The sequence below is a fragment of the Prionailurus bengalensis genome, chromosome B2 (genome assembly GCF_016509475.1).
Source record: "Prionailurus bengalensis isolate Pbe53 chromosome B2, Fcat_Pben_1.1_paternal_pri, whole genome shotgun sequence".
Taxonomy (NCBI): Eukaryota; Metazoa; Chordata; class Mammalia; order Carnivora; family Felidae; genus Prionailurus; species Prionailurus bengalensis.
In genome coordinates this window covers 141,526,448-141,549,047 of record NC_057349.1, presented here as the reverse complement: position 1 = coordinate 141,549,047, position 22,600 = coordinate 141,526,448, and the positions used below count along the sequence as shown (strand labels likewise).

At 43.2% G+C, this 22,600-nt stretch overlaps 1 protein-coding gene across 13 annotated transcripts in view; it reads right to left on the bottom strand.

Annotated features, from left to right (window-relative positions):
* The window catches only part of ARID1B (AT-rich interaction domain 1B), a 449,892-nt gene that overhangs the window by 110,984 nt on the left and 316,308 nt on the right, over window positions 1–22,600 (bottom strand). For all 13 annotated transcript variants that reach the window (XM_043592659.1, XM_043592667.1, XM_043592660.1 and 10 more), the window contains one exon: window positions 17,969–18,212. In XM_043592659.1, coding sequence (XP_043448594.1) covers window positions 17,969–18,212 — 244 coding nt within the window. The remainder of the gene's footprint in view (window positions 1–17,968; window positions 18,213–22,600) is intronic.

The following is a 22,600-nucleotide window of genomic DNA, read 5'->3' as shown; positions in this document are numbered from 1 at the left end:
CAATAAAGTAAAAAATAAAAACCCACTGAGAACTTACTACGTAGAAGACAATGTCCTACATGATATGTCTTCGTTAGTAATCCAAGGAGACTGGCTTCTTAAAATTAACATGAAACACCATAGAAACCCAGGCAATTTTGCTGTCCAATCTTCCTCAATAAGGACACTTAGGGTATGTGGGGAATCATGGGGTGTTTGATAACAAAGACTTGGGTCCTATTCATAAATTCCTTGAAATTACCAAGGGTCAGAAAGGTTTATTGTTAGAAAACCAGTAGGGTCTGTGAATTCATGTGAATTGAATTGCTAAAACTGTGGTTGCCATCGAATTTTGAGAAGAAATAAGTACTTCCGGTCACTTTACGAATACCTCTGCTATGATCAAGTTCTTTCCCGAAATGCTGCTACAAAATCAATATATATCTCATAGTTTTTAGCAATTAGCAATTGAGTTATTATTCTTCTACTCTTCAGGAATTTTTGGAAGCAACATTAACTTTAGTGGGAAGTTAAAAAAACGCTGTAGAAATTATTGCTACCAATTAGCAATACGTCATGACCAAGATCGACTTTCATCTTGCACGTCTCTGCATTATTCAATTCTGCTATATTCAAAACTAAGATATTGGGATGTTTTATTCTAATATATCCTCATACTTGCTTCATGTTATGGAAATCAGCTCTCTCTTAAATCTTTAGAGCAAAATATGGGTTTTACCTGCCACAGTCTGACTTTATAGGTCTTCTGGAAGACATATTTCTTACATTCGGCCGATCCTGCTGGTCAGAGCGCTGTAACTTCTTACTATGGGCTATATTCACAGAAGTTATTTCTTTACTTTCTAAAGCACGAAGTACCAGTTAGGATCTTTTCTTCTGCCATGATAAATGACAAATATGATTTTGTTATGAGATGGCACTGGTGGGTTGCATGGTTGGACTCCACATCTGAGGTAATCTTTGAACATCTTATCTAAGATGGTGTCCAAACCAGTGTGTGGTAACACAGAGCAGTTCTGCAATCCAAGCAGCCAAGGTTTCACTCGTCACTTTATTTTATTTTTTTTAGTGAACTTTGAACACCTGCATAATGCCTAATGGTAATAACGTGGGTGAAAAATGAGTTTTCAATAATCCATAAATTCTTGGAATGTCCTAGTCTTAGGCATGTATTTAAATGAATCAGAAAATCCACAAATTACTTTGAGCATGGTTATCTTTTTGTCAGTGTCTTCTAGTTCATTTGCTTCAAGAATGGAAACTTTAATATACTCCAAAGCAGACATTTCAAATACACAATCTGCTCAGTTTCCAGCTTACTGGTTATAGTTAAGAGTTTACCTGAAGTGTTTGAATGTGGACATATAGTACTTAATATTATTTGGTGATTTAAATAGGTCTGCTCTTTCCAGGAGGTGCTGCATTGGGGTTTGGAGGGTGGGAGAGCAGCTGGGAACAGACTGCCAACACAATTCTTAATTGTGAACAAAATCCACCTCAAATAAAAGCAGTATAATACATGAAGTAACAACACTCTCCCCTAGCTGTACCCTCCAGCGGAAATACAACCATAGCGGTCTGGTCCCCCAACTCTATTTTTTTGATTTTTTAATGTTTTTATTCATTTTTGAGAGAGAGAGGGAGGTAGAGAGAGAGAGAGAGAGAGAGAGAGAGAGAGCACGAGCAGGGGAGGGGCAGAGAGACAGGGAGACACAGAATCCGAAGCAGGCTCCAGGCTCTGAGTGGTCAGCACAGAGCCCTTCACGGGGCTCGAACCCATGAAACATGAGATCATGACCTGGGCCGAAATCGGACACTTAACCAACCGAGCCACTCAGGTGCCCCTGGTCCCCCAACTTTAAAGACTCAGCCTGAATCTGGAAAGACAAATCCTTCCACGTCCTATGGCTCAAACGTTCTTCCAAAGCAGAATTAGATTTCCCTAAATCTTTACCCAAGATAATGCCAACTATTGATGTGCCATCAGGTCCTACACAAATATACAGATAAGTCAGTACAGTGGAGGTGTACCTGCCCTGTGTACTTCTGAGTCATTGAAGGAATGAAGAAATTCCCAAGATGCCCCAAATGGGACAGAAGCCATAGAGGGACCACATATCTTCATTCTAACTGAACAGTCAATCACCTGCTGGATTCAGCTTTTCAAGTATTGGCCCAACTGCAGTCTGAGGATTTAGAGCCTCCTTTCTAACTCCCTGCTAGAGTCCTGGAGAGGAGAGCCTCCGAGGCCCAGCAGCTGACAAATAAAAGACCAGCAAATATGGTGCATTCTATGTGAGAACTACGCCTTCAGAGTGGTTGTACCACAAGTGCTTTGGGGTTTCGTTTGTTCGCTTTCATTACAAAGACCAACTTGGTGTAACACATATTTTATCTAGCCCACTGGATTCAAACTGAATTTTTCCAGTTGCTCTCTTTTATTAATATACCAAAGTTATGTAATGTCTTTCACATGGAAGTCAGTTTAATAGTCTGATTTTCTGAAACTCATTACAGGCCTTTGGGGTGGATGCTTTTTTACAGAGAACTTGAGACAAGGACTGAAAAGGCCCTTGCAGGTGTGCAACAATTCAGAGAACACAGACAACACAGATTTCTCGACTTTACTCTTCAGGTCACTACAGGCTTTGGTTAAAGATAAACTAGAATCCTGAAACACCGATGTACCAGAGATTCTCAGCTTTAAGACAGAACATTCTGGGGCGCCTTGGTGGCTCAGTCGGTAAAGTGTCCCACTGCGGCTCAGGTCATGATCTTGTGGTTTGTGAGTTTGAGCCCCGTGTCGGGCTCCGTGCGGACAGCTCGAAGCCTGGGGCCCGCTTCAGATTCTGTGTCTCCCTCTCTCTGCCCCTCCCCCGCTCACGCTAGGTCTCTCTCTCAAAAATAAACATTTAAAAATTAATTAATTAATTAATTAATTTTTAAAAAAGGTCCTTGGTCTGGACTATTCCCAAGTGACCCGGAAGGAGCGGGAGAAAGGTGGCTTCTGGTTTTACGGCAGCCTGATTTTCAATGTGGACCTATAGCTGCTGCTGGGCCTGAGCAACGTGGCTCAACCTGGCTGGCCACGCTCCTCCCAGAGCCATTCAGCTCAGACAGTCTTTGCTCCCGCAATTAATTACTCAGGCGAAGTGACTAAAACTGTGGTCGTGGAAAAAGAAAAGAAAGAAGGCCAGTAAACAGAAGACAAAACTTCAGGGAAAGTTTATCAAGTTAACTTTCGGTGTGACGACATGAAAAGGAAATAGGTAATACGACTAAAGATGTGATCTGGTTGAAAGCAGGAGTCACTTCCGCCTTTGGGCACCTTGGACAGGTCATGAGGTCTCTCTTCCGCATACCAGAGATGCACCGAAATTCCTACACAACCATCCTTGGTCTGGACTATTCCTGTCTATACTCAGTGTTCTCACAGACACACACTCTTCTCAACAGCTTTAAAGCTCAGGCGTCCAATCCGAAGGTCTCTGGGGTGCAGAGCGAAACCCCTAGGGGTGGGGGAAGCCTACGTGCGCTTGGGTGGCACACAGCTCCCCCCAGGGGGTGCGGCTCCACAGCGCTCTGTCGCGTGTAAGGAAGTGGCGGGTTCTGAACTTGCCTCGTGCATGATCTCCAGACACAGAACGCAGAACAGCTACCAGCTAAGCTTGCTCGAATCCCTGCTTTGAAGTAAGGTAAGAGGCGGGGGAGGGGAAACCAGATCGAGCATGCAGTTTATATCTCTTCTCACTAGGACCAATTAATAAAGACAAAACCTAATTTCCCCCCGCTCTTACCCATTCTTATTCCTCCTCAATATTTTTCCTCTTTCTAAGATTCTTTTTTTGTTTGAGAAGCTTAATATTTGGCTGCCTTCTGAAGAAATGGGTATAGTGACAGATGAAAGACTTGCATTCATCGTATAATTCAGAATAAGGGAAAAATCGACTGCTGTGCATTTAAGATTCTAACAACCTTGCAATTTTGTACAGTCGTTTCCCCCACCCGTTCTTTTGAAGAAATCTGCTTTTATTCTGTTAATAACTAACCACAGTTGCAGCAGCATGGATCCGATTAGCAGTTCTTATGGTACAAAGGGGAGAGGAAAAAAAAGCTGTGAACAGGGCTGCCAATTTGTCCACCTGGGCCCCCAGGAGAAAGATTAGATGAGGCGCCTGCCTGCTCCCTTTTTTCCACTTGATCGCTGCTCTGTGCTGCCTGATAGAGACAGGCCTTTTTAACGCCAAGGCACTTTCTTTCCTTTAACAAAAGTTTCCTTTGCCTCCATCCTCTCTTGTCACAGATTTCTCATTCTGGGTCCCCACATGTCATGACAACTCTCAACTGCAAACATGAGTAGCTGTGAAAAGTGCCACACGCTGATGCTTACTCACTGGAGTCCCCCGGCATCCACACCAGAAATCCACAAAGGAGTGCTCACACGCCCCGCAGGGAGGACTCCCTTGATTTGCAGACCCAGGGCGGTGCACATGGTCAGTTTTCTAGGCCTAGAAATGCTGCTTTCAAATATATGATAACACAGGAAAAGATAGATACTTTGGCAATTAAATATTAGAATTTGAGGAAAATAGCACAGTATATATAAACCTGGAACCAACGGACCAAATTACTGGTATTACAGGCAACATGGTTTCTACATATTTTCTATTTAGAAATGGAATTGTTAGGGTGCCTGGGTGGCTCAGTTGGTTAAACATCTGACTCTTGGTCTTGGCTTAGGTCATGATCTCATGGTTGGTGAGATCGAGCCCTGCATCGGGCTGTATGCTGACAGCATGAAGCCTGTTTGGGATTCTCTGTCTCCTGCTCTCTCTGCCCCTCCCTTGCTCATGCTCTCTCTCTCTCTCTCTCTCTCAAAAAAAAAAAAAAAAAAAACAAAAACCATGAAAAAAAATCTTAGAAAAAAAAAGGTATGGAATTGTCAACTTATGTACTAAAATACTATTCTCTAAAGGTTTTAAAAATTCATTATATCTGTAACTACACTAAATAATGAGTGCTTATTTTTGTGATAAAACTTAAGCCTTCTAAATTCTTGGTATAAAACTACTTTTCTTTTCTTTTCTTTTCTTTTCTTTTCTTTTCTTTTCTTTTCTTTTTTCTTCTTTTTCTTTTGAGGGAGACAGAGAGTGAGCAAGCAAGTCGGGGAGCGGGTGGAGGGGGAGAGAGAAAGAATCCCAAGCAGGTTCCACGCTCAGCATGGAGCCCAATGCAGGGCTTGATGCCATGACACTGAGATCATGACCCGAGCCAAAACCAAGAGTCAGACACTCAACCGACTGCAGACACCCAGGTGCCCCTAAAACTACTTTTAAAATTGACAGAAAGCTAAAGCATTGCATCATGCTGAAAAACTTAAAGAAATCCAAAGCTTCTGATGGAAATCTCTACGTTCCAAGAGGTGCAGCCAACCGTTAGCAGCACCGGGGGCGGCTGCGTGGGGAGAGGAACAGCAGTGCTCTCAGGGGCCACTTAGGACCAAAGCAGGGTCTGGAACAGGGCCTGGCCATGGGCAATGTGACACTCTCAGAGCTGACTGCAGAGGGGCCTGGGGGACTGAGCCCAGGTCACCGGGGCCTCTGGTATGGGAGTCGTTCTGAGAGCACAGGAGACAGACTAAGGCAACACGGACAGGAAGGAAGGCATTCTGGACCATATGCCTGTGTGTTTTTTATCAATTCTTTAATTTCAGACTTTAAGTCAGTGTTCGGCAAGTATGCTTTTGAAATGTATGTTTTTCACAAACAGCCATTTTTATCTTCCACTTGTCACTTTCAAATATCCCAAGCGTAGGATTCATGTGTTGCTGAAGCCCAGATTCCAGTCTTGCTAGCCCTTGCTCACCACCCCATGTTTATCTAGCCAACACGGATGCCACTTAGTTGGGGGATGGGAATATCATCTGGATTATGACAATACTCCCCATAACCAATCTGTTCTTAATTGGCCATTTTCTTTGAAAATAGGGTTAGTTATTAGTAAGAGATAATTTATTTAAAATAATGAGACAATGAAAAAAGTTGGATATTGGACAATTCCAGAATTATGCTATGATAAAAAAAAAATCTTTTTTAATGTTTATTTTTGAGAGAGACAGAGAGACAGAGACAGAGAGAGAGACAGAGAACATGAGCAAGGGAGGGGCAGAGACGGAAGGAGACACAGAACCCAAAGCAGGCTCTAGGCTCCAAGCTGTCTGCACAGAGCCCAGTGCAGGCTCAAACCCACAAACCATGAGATCCTGACCTGACCTGAGGTCAGATGCTCAAACCACGGAGCCACCCAGGTGCCCCTGCTACAATTTTTATATGGCACAGTTTTTGTGTATTATGGATTAAAATCAGGCAGGGCCTATACTGCAGAAGTCTGGTTTAGACTGACAAATCTTACGACTACTATTTGAGGTTTTATTTTTAAGGGAAAAGAAAGTAAAATCATCTGTCATAGTGGAATCTCTTCCAGGAGAAAGGGAAATAGAATGATCCCATGAACTGTGAAATACAAAGGTAGAAAGATGGCTCCCAGCCCACAGGAGGACAGGTCATAGAAGTAATCAACTTTACAACTTTCTTTTCTTGAGTTCCTACTTATTCTAAGCGAACTGTAAACTCTTTAATTTGGTCAGCATTTACTGAGTATGCTCTGACTTGCCAGGCATTATGCTTGGCACCAGGGATTTAAAAAAAAAAAAAAAAGCAGTGCTCACTGCCCTCGACAGGCCCCTGGGCCAGCTGGAGAACCACCGAGAGACAGGTGGACTCTCCTTGGCACGGAGGGAGCCGTAGGCCTTTGCAAAGGGAAGGACGCTGGACTTGGATCGTCGAGAATAAGTAGTTTTCCAGGCTAGCGAGGGGCGGGATGGATACTCCGGGCAAAAGGAATTCAGCTCTAGGAGCAGGCTGCTGACATAAAGTCACAATCAGTAGGTATGAACACATGGAATACTGAACTAGTTCCCGCTGTCAACTTCCAATATTAGGCACAGATGCAACATAAAAAAAAAAAAAGAGTATATACACCGAGGTTCAGCTCTCAAAAAAATACAGGGTTTCGTCCTTTTTCAAGTAGAATTTAAATGACATGATTCTTGGATTTTGTGTGAAACAGACTTCAAGCAACAACTGTGAAACTAGGGGTTCTGTTAATATTGGGAGTTAGACCTAAGAATATAGCAATTATTTTATCCCAAGAATTTTCTTCCTGTGACATTATAATTTCAATTGAATCACAACCTATTTATAGCAAGGTCAAAAGACGGCAACATGCTGCCCTAAAAACATGAGGTATTTACCCATAAAATTCCTCTAATACATACATGATGGTAAGTGGGAACCCTGGCTCCCTTTAAAACATGCCCTCAGGACACTTCTAGAGAAGTGCTAAGCTGTACTGGGAGGGAGGGGAAGTGGTCTCTCCATATTCTCGAAACACTTTCTTGGGTGGCTTCCAGAACCCCAGCTCTCCCTGGTTTTCCACTTTTACCACTGGCTATTGTTGCCTTCCCTGTTCACAGTCTCTACACGTCTCAGTGCCCTAGGGTTCAGTCCTCAGGATGCTTCTCTCAGTATTTCTCAACCTTGGCTATACAAAATAATCACCTGGAGAGCTTTTTAAAAAGTGCTGGTGGAGGACTGCAGCCGGACCCACTAATTTGGCACCTCTGGGGGCTGGGCCTCGCACCCATCCTCTCCCAGGATGCTCTGTGCAGCCAGGGTTGGGAACGACTGACTTTTGCTCGTTTCCCAGGTCAACAGTTCCCAGACCAGCAGTTTCAGCATCAACTAGGAACATGCTGGAAATGCAGATTCTCCAGCTCTACCCCAAACCTACTGAGTCAGAAACTGGGTATGAAGCCCAGTCACCTGCTCTCCCAAGCCCTCCAGGTGATTATGATGCAGGCTAGGTGCCTTAGGTAATCTCGTCGAGAATGCTGATGACTCACAAACATACTTCTCTGGCCTAGATCTCTGCTCGGAATCCAGATTCTTCTTAGAACCAGCTGCCAATTCAAAATCTCCCTTTGGATGCCTAATAAGCATCTCAAATGTAACAAGTTCAAAACCAAACTCTTGATTCCCTCTTCAAAAACTTGCTCTTTTCTTTGTCTTCCAGTGTACAGAACCACCATTTACCAAACTTAGGGGTCAAAACTCTTCCGCCCCCATTTCTGCTACTCACACATCCCGCCGTGACCAACCTCCCCTAGGCTACTGAAGTAGCCTCCTAATCAGTCTCCCCACTTCCAACCTTGACCCCTGTAGCCCACTTAGCAACCAGGATGATCCTTTAAAAGCATATATCGGATCACCCCATTCTCTGCCTTCTCTTCCTGCCAAGTGGCTTCCGATTATACTTAAAATAAGTTCTTAAATCCCGATCGTAACTTACAAAGCCCCATGTAAGCTGGCCCTTGGTTACCCTCTGATCTAATTGCCTACCCACGCTGTCCCCATCTCCCCCTCCTTACTGTGCTCCAGCCCCAATGACTTCCTTGCCCAGCACACCAAACGCAGTACTAATCCAGGGCCCGTGTGCTTGCTGGCTCTCTGTGGGGGTCCCTGTCTCCCAGATATTCACTGAGTGAACGCTTTTGCCTTTGTTCACTGAGTCCCTTGTTCGAATATTAATTTCTAAGAGACACCTATCCCAATCACTGCTGTCTGAAAGAAGCAACCTGATTTTTTTCCCCTAACCATACCTGGTAATAAACTACATTTCCCATCTTTCCTGCTAGGATTTAAGTTTCATGAGGACAGGGTCCTTTGTCATTTATGTTCAGTGCATTGTCCCCAGTTCCCAGAAACACACCTGCAGCATAAGATGTATTCGGAACTTGGCCGAATCAATGAATGAAAAGAAGAGAATGATAAACAAGGGCGGAAGGAAAAGGAGCAGTTGGGCCCGTTGGCCTCTCTCAGGACATCACCTGATTTATCCAACAGCAAAAGTACAACATGCTACTTTTCAAAATAAACCATCCAGTGAATTAATACATTTGGCATCCTCAGCAAGGTCACATTCTTGGCATTCAGCTATATGCATTTAGTGTAGTTTGCAAGTACAAACTCCTATGTCACTTTCTGTTTGGAAGGGAGAACATCAACATTAACAATCCCTGGTTATATCATTTATAAACATGCAGATGTGAATTATTAAAGATTAATGCATTTTAGGATTGGTGTCGGCATTCCGTTTGTCTCATGCCGAAACCAATTCTGTTCTTCATTAGTCAATGACAACCCGTATCACCCTGTTATGGAAGAGAAATCAAAGGTGCAAGTGTGTGAGTTGAGAGTAAGTGATGAAACTGATTAGTAAGAGACTTAACGGCTATAATCAATCAACACATCATAATAATCCTGGCTCCAGGGCTATCAGAAGACAGGGAAATAGCCGTAACACCCGCTTGTTCACTTCACAACTGGTATTTATTCCCTTTAGAAAATACAGAAACACAGACCACAAGTTTGTGAAGTCAGCTTTAGGGACATCTTGACTCTAAGGACCACTCATTTTATCACCACTTTCCTAAATGAGAAGTCAGATGATTTGGGAGACTTTTACTTCCGGGCTAAAATTAGTTCCCAAAAGCTTTGGTACCCCTCCATTCCAATTCCTCGCCTCCCACGGAGGACAGAAAACACAGCAGGTCAATGCCAATAGCATTTCAACTGCAGCAGCACTCTGCTGATTCAAGAAGCAGCATTACTCAGTTAAGCACAAGTTTAGAGGGGGTGACAGTCTACTCAGCTGGAGAAATGAAATCAAACAGTAAACAAGGCGAATGAAGTGCTCCTACAGTGAACAGTGTAAAAAAATAATGGAAAAGTGGGCGTGGACGGCTGGATCAGCCAGGGAAACACATTAGCCGCTGCTAACCTGACAGAGCGAGAACGACACCAAAACACTACCCTGGTGACATGGCCTTCCCTATATGTTCAGACACAGAAGACCGAAGAAAGGGAATGGAAAATGAGAGGAGAGTTTCAACTGAACTGCGTAACTTAATTTTAACTGAGAGGGGGAGCCAAAACCGACTGGGAATGCGTATTTTGATGTGTGTTAATGTTCTCTTCTTTCTGAATGTGAAGGAAGAGGTGGAAAAGGTTTAGTTGGAAATCCAGTGGAATGGAAGAACTGAAAACATTTCTGCTTTTGACAAAAAGAAGAAATACTCACTCCCCAATTATCAACATACCTGACTTGGGTCCGGAGGGGTCTCCTAAGCAAAGGGTAGCTCAGAGCCCTGGGGCACCTGCTTTAAACGCAAGGGTCTGGCCACAGGTCAGCAGTGGGGGACCTGCCCTCGAGAAACAGCAGGAACATATCCATGACCAAAGTGCTGAGTCTCCATAACCAGGCTCCTGGTCGGAATTTTAAATTAGTACCCTAAAGGGGGAGGCTCTCGTATCTAAGAACTACGGCACACGGAGATGCAATCACATCTCTCACAAAGACAAAATATATAGTTGCTTTCTTAAGTGTTGCTAAGCATCATTTGGAATGGATCTGAAATTACTGTTTTGTGTAACATACAAATAGTTTACTTTGTAAGGGGGAAAAAAATACTGGCTGAAGTTCTCCACGGTTTGTAGAACTGCTGAATTGATGTTTTCCAGGCTGCCACAGATTAAAAACACGGATATATCAATGGCATTTTGTGTTTAAGAATTTTTTTTTTTCTTCCTGCTCAGCTTGCCAATAAGCAGCATGCATTTTCCTTGCAACAAGCTGTTGCAGGATTTCTACTTCGAGAGAAGCCAAAAAGGAACACTTGATAGATGTTTTAAAATAAGATTACCAGGTAGGGTGACTGTGCAGACTTTCAAGTAAAAAATGTGTCATTACGTGCAGTGCCATTTCAGAGACGCTACTGATGTGATCATGACAGGAAACCGGTTTAGAACCACTTACACAGAGTGAAATAAACTCATAATTTTACCCTGAGTTTTAAGCAAAGATAAACTGAAGAGTGGAAAATTTATTTATTTAGGATGCGTTAGGCTTCAGCCCTTAGAGTTCTAAAAATCCGACAGGAATGGATTAAAAAAGCGAGAGATACTGGCTTGCACCCTCCGGTGTTCATTTTATAGGTACTAATCTTGACAAATTAGACCAGGAACTATCATTTCCTCTCACTAAAATCCTTCCTGTTCACTCCAGCCTATGACTAACTCCTAAATGCAATTCATTTTTCTCTTTCCCATTATAGCATCCTTCCAGAATCTGCTTGTCTGAATGTCAGATTAAGCAAGAAAATGAGTTTTTTGACCAGAATATCTTCTTGTTTGTCTGTGCGGCTCTATCGGTTCCCACGGAAATCTCAGCTCTCACTTGCTAAGCGGAGGGGAGAACCAGGTGAGCACTTCCACAGGAGAGCTCTGAATATACCACGGTGCTGCCCAAAGAGTTTACATTTTCCATAGTTAATCAGATACATGCTACCCTTTTGGGAGTTCATTCTTTTAGCATCTCTCAGATTTTCCCGAGGGGTGCAAATTCATGATGACCAGCTGGTAGGCGGGATGCATCACTCAGCATCCAGGAACTGACATGATAACGCTTCAGAGAATCAGGCTTAACTATAAGGTAACTGGTGCTTTACGAGGGTGGAGGGGCGATCTCTGGCAAATCCATTCTACAGGCTCTTAAAACCTGTGGTCCTTTTCACAGGGCGCAACGAAAGTCATCTGCCAGGTCTGAGTCTGCACAGGTAAAGGGGCACAGACGGCCGGGCGCTCTGCGTCCAGGGGGGCTCCCGGGAAGCCACTCAGTCCTGGAGGCTGCCTGCAGACGTGCGCCCTGGGGAAGGCTCCAGCCCACTGCAGGGGCAGGGAAAGGAGGGCTTCCAGAGGAGGGAGGCACGGATAGCAAAAGATGGGAGTGATGAGGACAGCTCTTGAAAGATTAATGAAAGACTCCTCTCCACCTCGCCCTCCTCCCTCACCGTCTCTCAGCTCTTAAACCACCCTGACCCAGGGCCGCCCAGTCTCCTTCGGCCAGCAGTGGAGCTGGGGAGGGGCGATGTGGGAGGTGAGACTTCAAACAGCAAGGCACATAAAACTGAAAAATGGAGAGTTCTACTTTCATATCTGATGCAACTCTATTTTCTCTCTGCCTGTGATGGCCAGGAAGATAGGATCTTTGATTAGTCTTAAAATAGATACCTACGACTAAGCCAGAAGGAATGGCCACGAAAACAAACATGTATTCATCAGGACACTAACATGAAAACCTAGTTGTGTGTCTTTGGTCCCAGGCTGTTCTAATCTGTAGCCCTTCTCCTGTCAGATGAAAGGGACTTAAAATTGGACTCTTGGCACAGATGCCGGTTCTTAAAAAAAAAAAAAAAAAGAGACGAGGGAAATCTACTCGGAGATTTACAGTTACCATCCTTAGGTCTTTGTTAACGCAACCGATGAACTGCTCCTCGCAGTCTGAACAGTTAAAGTTTTTGTAAACAAAAATGTTTCTCAGGTTGTGAAGTGTTAATTTCTGCCTGCCTATCACCATTCCCCGCTGTACGCTCACCCTTCTTAATATTTAAACACTGTGGCTGCTTACAGCCCACGGAGGAAAAAGCTGACAAAAGCCTTTAGCCAATAAAATAAAAATAAAAAAAGTTGGGCTTATTTACATTTTTGCTTTGTTAGTAAACTGGAATGGTTGGCTCTGGAGGCAAGACGAGTGAAATTAACATCCACGAAATATTCTGGCAACGGCAATGCTTTCTGATGCTGTGCTGTGTCAGCCTCACTGCGTGCTAGGACGAACGAGGCCCAGTGTAAGACCCGCACGATACATTCAAGATCCAAGAGTTTATTTCCCTAAAATCGAGGCAAACAACTCTCGGATGTAAGCCAGTAAGCAGCCAAAGTACAGTGGGATGGGATCATTTATTAGAAGGGAAACCAGATGCCTAATATCAGACCTCGCAGAATCAACTGCACCCGATGTTAGATTTGCCCGATTTAAATGTGTATATACATGCACACTGCCAATTAGAAAGATGAAGATATTTCATTTCCGTCTCTAAGTATAAATACATCAACGTAAAGAGGAGAGAGAAATGAAAACAATCAGCAAAAACCAAGAAAATTTATCATGGCACGGGGGGATGCAGTAACGTATACATTTGGGTCCTCAAATGCTCATTTAGATTAAACAACCAGGGCTGAAATTCTTTAACTTCTAACCATAGATTGCTGCAGTGCTGGAGTTATGTGCAAACAAAGGGAGAATCCATGTGGCTACTTACCACGAAAAATCTCCATCCTGCTTTTCAAAAGAACGCAGGAAGGAAAAGCCCCACTGAGTTAGGGATGTGCCAGGGCCGATGTGGTGCCAGAATGTATCACAGTAGTTGTTCCCATGACACTCACAATGTTCGTGAGGCAGCATGATAGGAGGGCAAATTTGCAGTGGGTGGAGAAACGGTTTAACAGGCAAGAAACAGATTCAGCCATTCGGGATGCTTTACTGGGCTTTTGTTTATCTACCTCTGTGATAGTCCTCATTAGCTGTCAATTTCATTCTCCAGGACAGAGATGGAGAAAAATGACTGCTCTTTTTTCGACAAACCCTGGGAAGCAGCACTAGGAAGAAGCCCCCACAACATTCTGGCTTTACAGCATCTAGGCTATCAGCCACACGACAGCTGTGCATTTGAACAATGACTTGCTGGAGAGACAATGATTGAAAGAGTCAATCTGACACAGGGAGAGGCAGTAGCAAGTCGAGTAGGAGGTGATGGGAGAGAAGTGAGGTCAGAAAAAACAAGTTAGTGCTGGGAATGAGAGGAAGGGGGAGAAAAGAAAGCACAAGACTGCAGACAGAAAAAATAAAAATGGGGAAATTCCAAACAGATGTTCCCAAAGCAGCAGTCTGAGTATCCTGCCCTGGGTGGGAAACCATGTGATCACTACCTGGTGGTTTTACTTCACCAGTACAGACTCAGAGGCCAAGGGCGGGAGACTGTACATTATCTTAGGACCTAACGTGGATTAACAAAATTTAAACATAAGGACTAAGGATGGGAAAGAGAAGGTGAGATTACTAAATGGGCCTGATTGTTCTCTAAGGGAAAAGTGTCTTTGCATTTGGTTAAATTTTAAAAAAAAGAACAAGCAACGTTATGACCATCCCTAAAATGTGGTTTTATTACCTATGACGAGTTTACACAAATACATTAAAAAAAAAAAAAAAAAAGGAAAAAAACAAGGGCATATAGGCTAGGTGGAGGGAAAGAGAAGACCAAATTCTTTTTCAACAAGAATATGCATGATTTCTAACAAATCCCCTTAAAATAACAACACATAAGATTTACGATGAGCATCTCTCAAAAACGGATGTTGTAATGTCCCTAGGCTCAGCTTTGGGAACAGAGTGGAGAAACAGGTAGCATCTGGACTCAAGCCATGGAGGATGGCCACCAGGAGGTACAGGGCCAGCATGTGGACAAATGTGTGAGTCCTCTGCATGAATTAAAAAAGGGTGCCCCTTCCCACAGAACAGCCTGAATTTCACTCCCATTCACCCCTCTGGCCCATGTCCTTGTCCAGTGAGGAACCTGCTCAACCGCATGTGGCAGCCATGGCTAATGCCACTGAGAGGGTGGTACTGGTCAGTTAGTTGATGTGGTCTCAATACATACAAAAAGTATGAGGAATCACCCCGGATTTTAAACTGCATCCGTTGTTAAATTCTACGTTAGACTGCCTGCTCATCGTACCACACAATCACCAATTTGCCTGTGATCTAAGTGAAGCAAGGGTGCAGATGCTTGTTCCCCCTCCTCTGGACTTTCTCAGACCTGATCCCCAAGAAGATCAACCACTAACCTACCATCTTTTTTTCCCCCAAGTTAGAAGAAACATAGATTCAACTTTGTAAAAATACATTATTTTCATGGCTGGCTCTGAGCAGGTCCTACTGAGTGACCTCAGTAAGCACAGCAAATCGTCACTGGAAACCTGGCATTCATGTCTTCGGAAATGCACAAGAACACCACTGGATTCCCAATCAGAAGACTTGCCAAAACCCCCTGTGCTGCTCTGGACAGCACAGGGCAAGCCTCCGGGTCTCGGTTAACGATAACCAGAACCACAGCGACAGGGAACACGCACTGAGTGTTTACCACGTGTCTCCTTCATGTGCATCAACATTTAATCTTTACAGGAACCCTAGGAGGTGTGGTTATTATCTTTACAAATGCAGAAACTGAGGCACAGAGAGGCTCAGAGGCCTGTCCGAGGTTATAAAACTAGTAGGTGGCGATAAAATGAGGTGAGATCAGCTAATTATATGAAAGCCCATCCAGTTGCAGTGTTGTGGTTCCACCCAGGAGAAAAGTGACCAGGTGTCGAAACTGCCGACCAGCTTTTCCAGGAGGTCACTCCTCTTAGAATAACACGAACCTTAAAGAAACGTTCTCTCTGCCATGTTTTGCACAGTCCCATTACTCGGTACCTTCACACTCAGCAAACATGGTTACGGATCTACTTGAAGGGCGTTCCTCCCCACCAAAAGTGGAACTTCCGCTGTGTCATTTTTTCCCTGTGCCACAGGGATGCAAGGAGCTGATCTGGACTAGTATGGTGAAATGAAAACGTAGGCCCTGGGCGGTTAGCATTTCGGACCCAAGCTTAAAAACACGCTGTGTGCTTTCAACAACGTTTCCAAGAAACCTGAAAGCATTCCACTACAGACTTACTTTCCCAAGAAGCTGGCAGACAGATTCCTATTCGGGTCCTTACCCGCAGCGACTACAAACAACAGGCCTCATTTGAGATGGGGCTCGGGGGTCATCAGAAGCGTAATCCGCTGACCAACTCTATGCTGCACAACACAGAGCTAAGCACCAGACTCTGAAGCCAGTTCACCTGCCGAGCTACCTCCTCCACAGTATGTGGTACCATGTGTCCAAAGTGAGCCCTTTTGTTGGGCATGTGTTCTACACCACATCAAAATCCAAACAGTGAAAAAGGAGTTTCAAAATCCCCACTGGAATGATAAACATATGTGTGAAAATCACCAGATTGTGAATTACCCATGTCAGGAATTTTAAATAAAAAGCTACAATATCTTTATCCCTGTGAGGAGTTTTCATTGAAGTTACTATTACTAAGAAAAGTCCTTTTGATCCAATTTTCGAAAGGAGTTCTTGCTCAACAAGTGCAATACTTTACATATGACTTCCTAATGTTTAGGTAGTTGATGCTTCAAAAATCATCTCAATACCAAAAACTGCCTAAGGAGTTCTGGAATATAAAGTATTCGGAGCTTTAAAAATGTTGAAGGTGGGTAATCCAGGTTTAATTACAATCTCTGTAAGGACAAACATATTTCTGAAAGAAAGGTTAACATCAGAATGCCTAAATCAAAATGTGCTATATTATAGCTGTATCTAAAATATGGATGAACCTTAGAAACAGAACATTTAGTCAAAAAAGCAAATTGTGGGAGACCATTTACAGCATGGATGGATAACCACATTTTCTGTTTTGACAAGAATCTTCCTAGTTTATGCCTACTGTCCCCTAATTATTAATAGCAACACTTCCATGCCCCCAAAAGTGTCTCAGCTTGGTTGATAAATTATATAGTCACTCTACATACATTTCTATAAATCTCAAAACTCAATAAAACTAATATCTTCTATGAATTTTTATAATAAAATTCTTCCACAAAACAAAACAAAACAAAACAAAACACCCAAAAAGAACAATTAAAAAAAACTGTTCACAGAGTATTTGAGGCAGGGAAGAGGGACGGGACTAAAGATGAGAAAGGAACACACAGGTAGACACAGCAAAACTGGTAATACTCCAATTCTTAAACAGGACGGTGGGTTCACGAGTATTCATTTGATAGCTATGTCTCATCATTGGCATGTTGTATGTGTTCACATATATACATATATATATGTTTATCTATCTCTCTCTCTATATATAGATATATATGTTTATCCATATCTATATATACATATGTTTATCTATATAAATATAGATTTATTAGATATCTATCTATATAGATATAGATATCTATATAAATATAAACATACATATACATTTATATATAAAACATCCCATAATAAGCATTTTTTAAATACAAAAGCAGTAAAATGTAAGAAGGGGTAAAACTACCACCCATGCTTTCCAGAGAACAGAATAAACTATCGGAAGATTTATCCACAATTTAATATTCGTTCTAATACATTAGTAAAAGGCACTTTCCGGCAGCCACCTAGATCATGTTAGCAAAAGCTACGTGGAAATAAATTACATTTAGTAATTTGCTGATAAAAGAAAGGGATGATGTTGACAGAAGAAAGCTGGAGGAGTATGATGCAACAGAAAGACAAACACCCCCACGTACACAATAAAGGGGGTAAAAGACAGAGACGAAGTGTGGCTGCTGAGTTCACTGGCACGTGAACTCCTTACGTCAAAACCAGGAGGCGAGTCTCCATCAGTGATGAGGACGTGAATGTGTGCTGGCCCAGGAAAACACTGGCAGGGACACACACTACACGTTAGAAGCTGACTGCCATGGAATAAATTAAATAGAACCATAAAAACTGAGGCCGATACTTGTCCACAATCTTACCTCAGTGGCACTCATCAACAGAGAATCTTATGCATAGAATCATTACAAAACAGATACTGAGAATAAATAAATTTCTGGCGTTAAGGTCAATGTCCAAACCAAAAACATCAAACTAGCGGGCGATTTTAGTAACTGAGTGTTTATTGTTTATTCATTAGTTGAATATCTTTGGGAATCGGGGCTCTCAAAGTTATGCTTCTAACACATGGTTCCATTACCATGTGGTTTCATCACCGCGTTTTTGAATAGTAAAACAAACCATGGAATGTATGTTGCCATTTATGAACACTAGGTCTGTCTTTACCACCGAGTGGAAGAATAAAGATTAAGAAATGAATACCTGGAATACTTGCGGGAGAAATTGGGCCAGATCGCGACTGGTTGCTTCCCACAGGAGAGCCGACAGGAGAAGGCGACGGGCCCCCGGGGATGCTGGAGAGATGGGGGGATGCGTGTGGAGAGAAAGGCGACTGAGCAGGGTTGCTCTGATCCCCTTGGCTGCTCGTGGATCCAGACGCACTGACTGCTGAGCTCAGAGTGGCTTCCGTTCCCGTGGGGAGGTCATCAATGGAGCCAGACAGGTCCTGAGAAAGAAACACCAATAGGTTTATAAAGTAACACTCTTGGACCCATGCCTGACCAAAAAAGTATTTCAAAATTGCAACAATGCCCCTTTCGGAGACAAAGTTTTTCTAGATAATACCCCAAATTCAGAGCATGGCCACTCGTTCTTAGAAGACTTTCAGGAGGTCTCTCATGAGTTGAACCCTAAGATCTGGCCCAGCCCTAAAGAGTGAAGAAAGCTGTACACCTCTCTTCCATAAAACCGCCTGACAGCTTTCCTTTAAGCTGCCAGCACTTGTCCCCCAAACCTGTTCCAAGAGTTACAGGAAACAGCACTTCTGATGGCGACTTTACCATCTGAAAGAAATGATGATTTCCATAAACTGAAAACTATAGCTCCGGATCCTTCTATTTGGAGTCAACGTTGAAGGACTATGTGAATTTCAAACGATTACGTTCTAATGGAAGAGCAGAATTTTAATCAAACCTTGTGGTAAGAAATGCTTACATCTTAAGTAACTGTAAGTGCCATTATGATAAAATAGTTATGTGTATACTTTTGTAGGATCCTGTGAAACTAAATCCCTTTGAGGTTATGTTGGCAGAAATGGGTCCTCATGTTATACCTTACTTTTTATAACAACTTTAAGCTAAACAAACAATTTTTAATGCCAAGTCTGATTTGTTCCTAACACCCTGTAAGGCAGTTATTAACCATCACCATTTGACAGACACAGACACTGCAGCTCAGTTAGTTACTGTCGAAGGTTACAGCACTGAGGACAGAACCATCCACTCAAGAGGAAGAAGAGAGTTGAGAGAGGAGTCTTCTGCAACCTGGTCAGAATGAAAGGAAGAGACTGGAGTTCGGCCTTCCTCACTGCTGTGGTGCCAGGGTCCAGAATGGGTCACCCACCAGCAGGCACTCCCAGGTCGCTGAGAGTCTGGAGATCCAGGTGGGGCCCAGAGCTACAGCGGGCTGAGTTCTAAAGGCTGGGCTGCAGTATAAAATTATTTGCCTTGATAATCTAGGACTAAATGCTGCAGAATGGGATCAGAAATGCCAGGTTCTGTTATTGTCTACAACGCATATTTAATTTCAATTTATACCCTCTACTCATTCAGCTTATCTCACTGCTTACTACTAGTGGGACTTCTAAAACTAAGGCTTTGAAAACTGGTGGAGGTAGACTGAGTCTAGACCAAGAAATACCAAAGGGACCAGGTAAAGCATAGCTGGTTATGGGTCTTCAGGGTACCCCCAAATGTCACAAAGCAAACTCAGGATGAGGATCCCAGTCTCCTGGAAAGTTTCTCTGTTAACCATTGTTAAATCATATAACGAGCTTCTCTTTCTTAACAGCGAAAGTGCCAACAATTAAAAAATAACATTCTCAAATAGCTACAAAAACCTCACAAAAATGAATGGTACAGAAAAACAAAAATTTCTTATGCTAAGGAGAGTAACATCTAAGAATCGCATCTAGGTTTAGAGTAACAAACATAATAACAAATATAACAGTATCAGGGTAGATTGAACATATCACCACTGGAGAAAGTATCATCGAATCTCCAAAATAAAATGAGGAAAACTGAATCGTATTTTCAAAATTCAGAGGATAAAATCTATAAACGTTTCTACTCAGGGCCCACAAGTTGCATGATTTTGCACATATTCAGCTGGTAAAACACTGTATTTAACTGGATTACCGGGTTCAACAACAGTTCCATGCAGACTTTCGGAACTGAGCGCAACTTTTGCGAAGCAGGGTCAGAAAGAGAGAAAGGGACATGCTGTATACAACGTAGAAAGTATTCACCCTTCGGAAATCAAGGCACTTCTCTGACTCTCGAGAAACAAGACCGAAATTAGAAGTGTACTCGTGCACTCATGTCGATCTGCTGAGAGAGCAAACAGGGCCAGTTCCAGCCGTCCCTCCCCCCACCCCCGGCTCTCTGTGGACTCCTCATGGCACAGGCTCAGAGCGAGGATGGGTGCGGGGAGTGGAAGAGGGGTTGGGGTTTAAGAACTTGCTCCCAACGCAGCCCCCTCCTGACCGGATGTAACCAATTCACAGAACTGCAAAGGGACACATGGGCGGGGCTCGTCAAAGCAGGTGTTGTCAGCTCTGGCCTGGGCGCTCCACCTGGACGCTGCCTGTTTTTGCTCTGCCCGAGAACCAAATGTTGTTAAATGACTGAGAGGAAAAAAAAAAAATCAAGCGTAATACTATGTGATACGTGAAAAATACTTGAAATTCGAATTTCAGTATCTGTTAACGTTTTATCGAACGCTGTCACCGCCATCCCTCTAGGTACCGACCATGGCCACTTCGGGGCTAGGATGGAGACTCTGATGGAGACCCCGTGGCCTGCAAAGCCCAAAATATCTACTGTCGGGCCCTTCCAGAAAAAGTCTGCTAACCCCTGACTCAGAGCTGAAGTATTTCTAGTACGGGGTCTACTGCCTTTGCCTCTTCCTTGGGGGAAATGAGAGAGCGCCAGGCCTCAGTCGAACCACGTGGTGACACCCTGTATGTCAGGAATCCTAGGAGCTTCGCCAAGAACAGGGACCGACTCCACATCTACATCCACCCGGAAAATACTGAATGGGAGCCAGACAGAGCCGCGTTCTCTTTGTAGGAGTGGAGGAAGCTGGGAAGCCCCCGTGACGATGGCTGGCGGGCTCTGTGTGCACGCACTCTCTAACACCTAACAAGTATCCATCGTCAATAAACAAGGGGTCCGTCGGGCAAGAAACAGTCGGGGAGGGGGGAGAAGTGGGCTTTTCATGCTTCGTTGCAGGAAAAACAAATTTTTAATAGATAACTAGAGATAAAACTATTATCTTTTATTATACTACTTATGGGTTTAAACATAGAAAAGGCTTTGACATAGATTCAATTTTTTTTAAACATCATCATCTGAAGTTAAATACTCTTATGCAAATCTTTCTTCATAAGAAACCCAAACAAACAAATTGTTACTTGGAAATTTGTAACATTCTCTGCGCGACCTGTAAATTCCTTCCCTGTCCTCCCTTAAAATTCCAAGTTACGGCCGAACAGGTGACACGGATGGGTGTTAAGAAAGCTTCATTCAAGCTGCAAAAGCATGAAAAACATTTCTGTTATCCAACAAGCTGATCAAGGAAATACCAAGAGAAAAATATAAAAACGGTGGCTTTCTTAGTGTTCAACATATCATCAGAATTTCAGTGCTGACTAGACCTCAGTGCAACAGAAGAGTAATAAAAAGATATAATTTCTGTATTACTATTATACATACACGTAACTTTTATATGTAAATTATAGAGAAATATTCCCGCCCTGCAGACACTCAGGCTATCCATATGTATAGCTATCTTAAAACATGTTAATAAAAGAAGTTCAACAGTGGCTTAAACATTCAGCCTAGTTAACAAAGAAGCTCTGTAACTAATACTCCTCTAGAGGACAATTTAGTCAGCAGGGCACCAACTCTATTCTTCTTTTATAAGTACTATCAGATCTATGATGCCTGTAAAGAACAGAGAGACCTTACTGCATCTCATTCGGACCAAGGCACCTTCAAGCTACAGTGCTTCCATTTATCTTGCTGGAAGGCTGGCAGGTAAGGTAATTGCAGAGAGGACTCTTTTAAGGGGCTAGAGTCCCCCTGCCCCACAGCATTCCCTCTGCATCTTTGCTGTGTGGAGTGATGGGTGAGGCAATGACTGCATGGGCTCATACACAGTAAATTCGGTATTCTGCCAGGACAAGCGGAGTTGGCAAAACCTAGCTCTCGAGTTGGGTTTTCAGTATGTGACATCACTCAGAATACTGAATACTTTCCAGCGCCCCCAAAATAATGTAACCTCTGCCGCCAATGGTTAAATTATTTTTTGAAAATCAGTGCCTTAGAAAAGAAAAGCTTGTTTTACTTTAAAACTTAATTTAAATGGAAGTTCCCTGCAAAGGCTTTGCCTCCGTAACCATCGTCTCTCCGCCCATGTAAAATTTTCATTCTGATCCGAGCGACAGGTACAGGAGATTTCACTGCACGGAGCAGGAAGTGCCACCGGGGAGCAATAACAATGCTAGCAGACTCTGACAAGAGACACACTTATGACTTAACACAGAGCGCAGATATGTCCCCGATTCAATACGATGGGACAGGGTGGGGAAGGGCAGTGACAGAGGGGTGTGTATGGGAACATGCCACGAAGGAGGAGCATAGGAAGAATTTTTAGAGATCTACACATACACGTAACAGACATACAAATTCTCTCATGTCTGCATATTATAGATGATCCTCCCTACTTTTAATTTACTGGGGGGCTGCCTACTTTTAATTTACTTCTTTTAAGACCACCTCCTTGCAATTTCCAGAGAGAAAATGCAAAACAAGAAACAGACTTGGTTTCAAA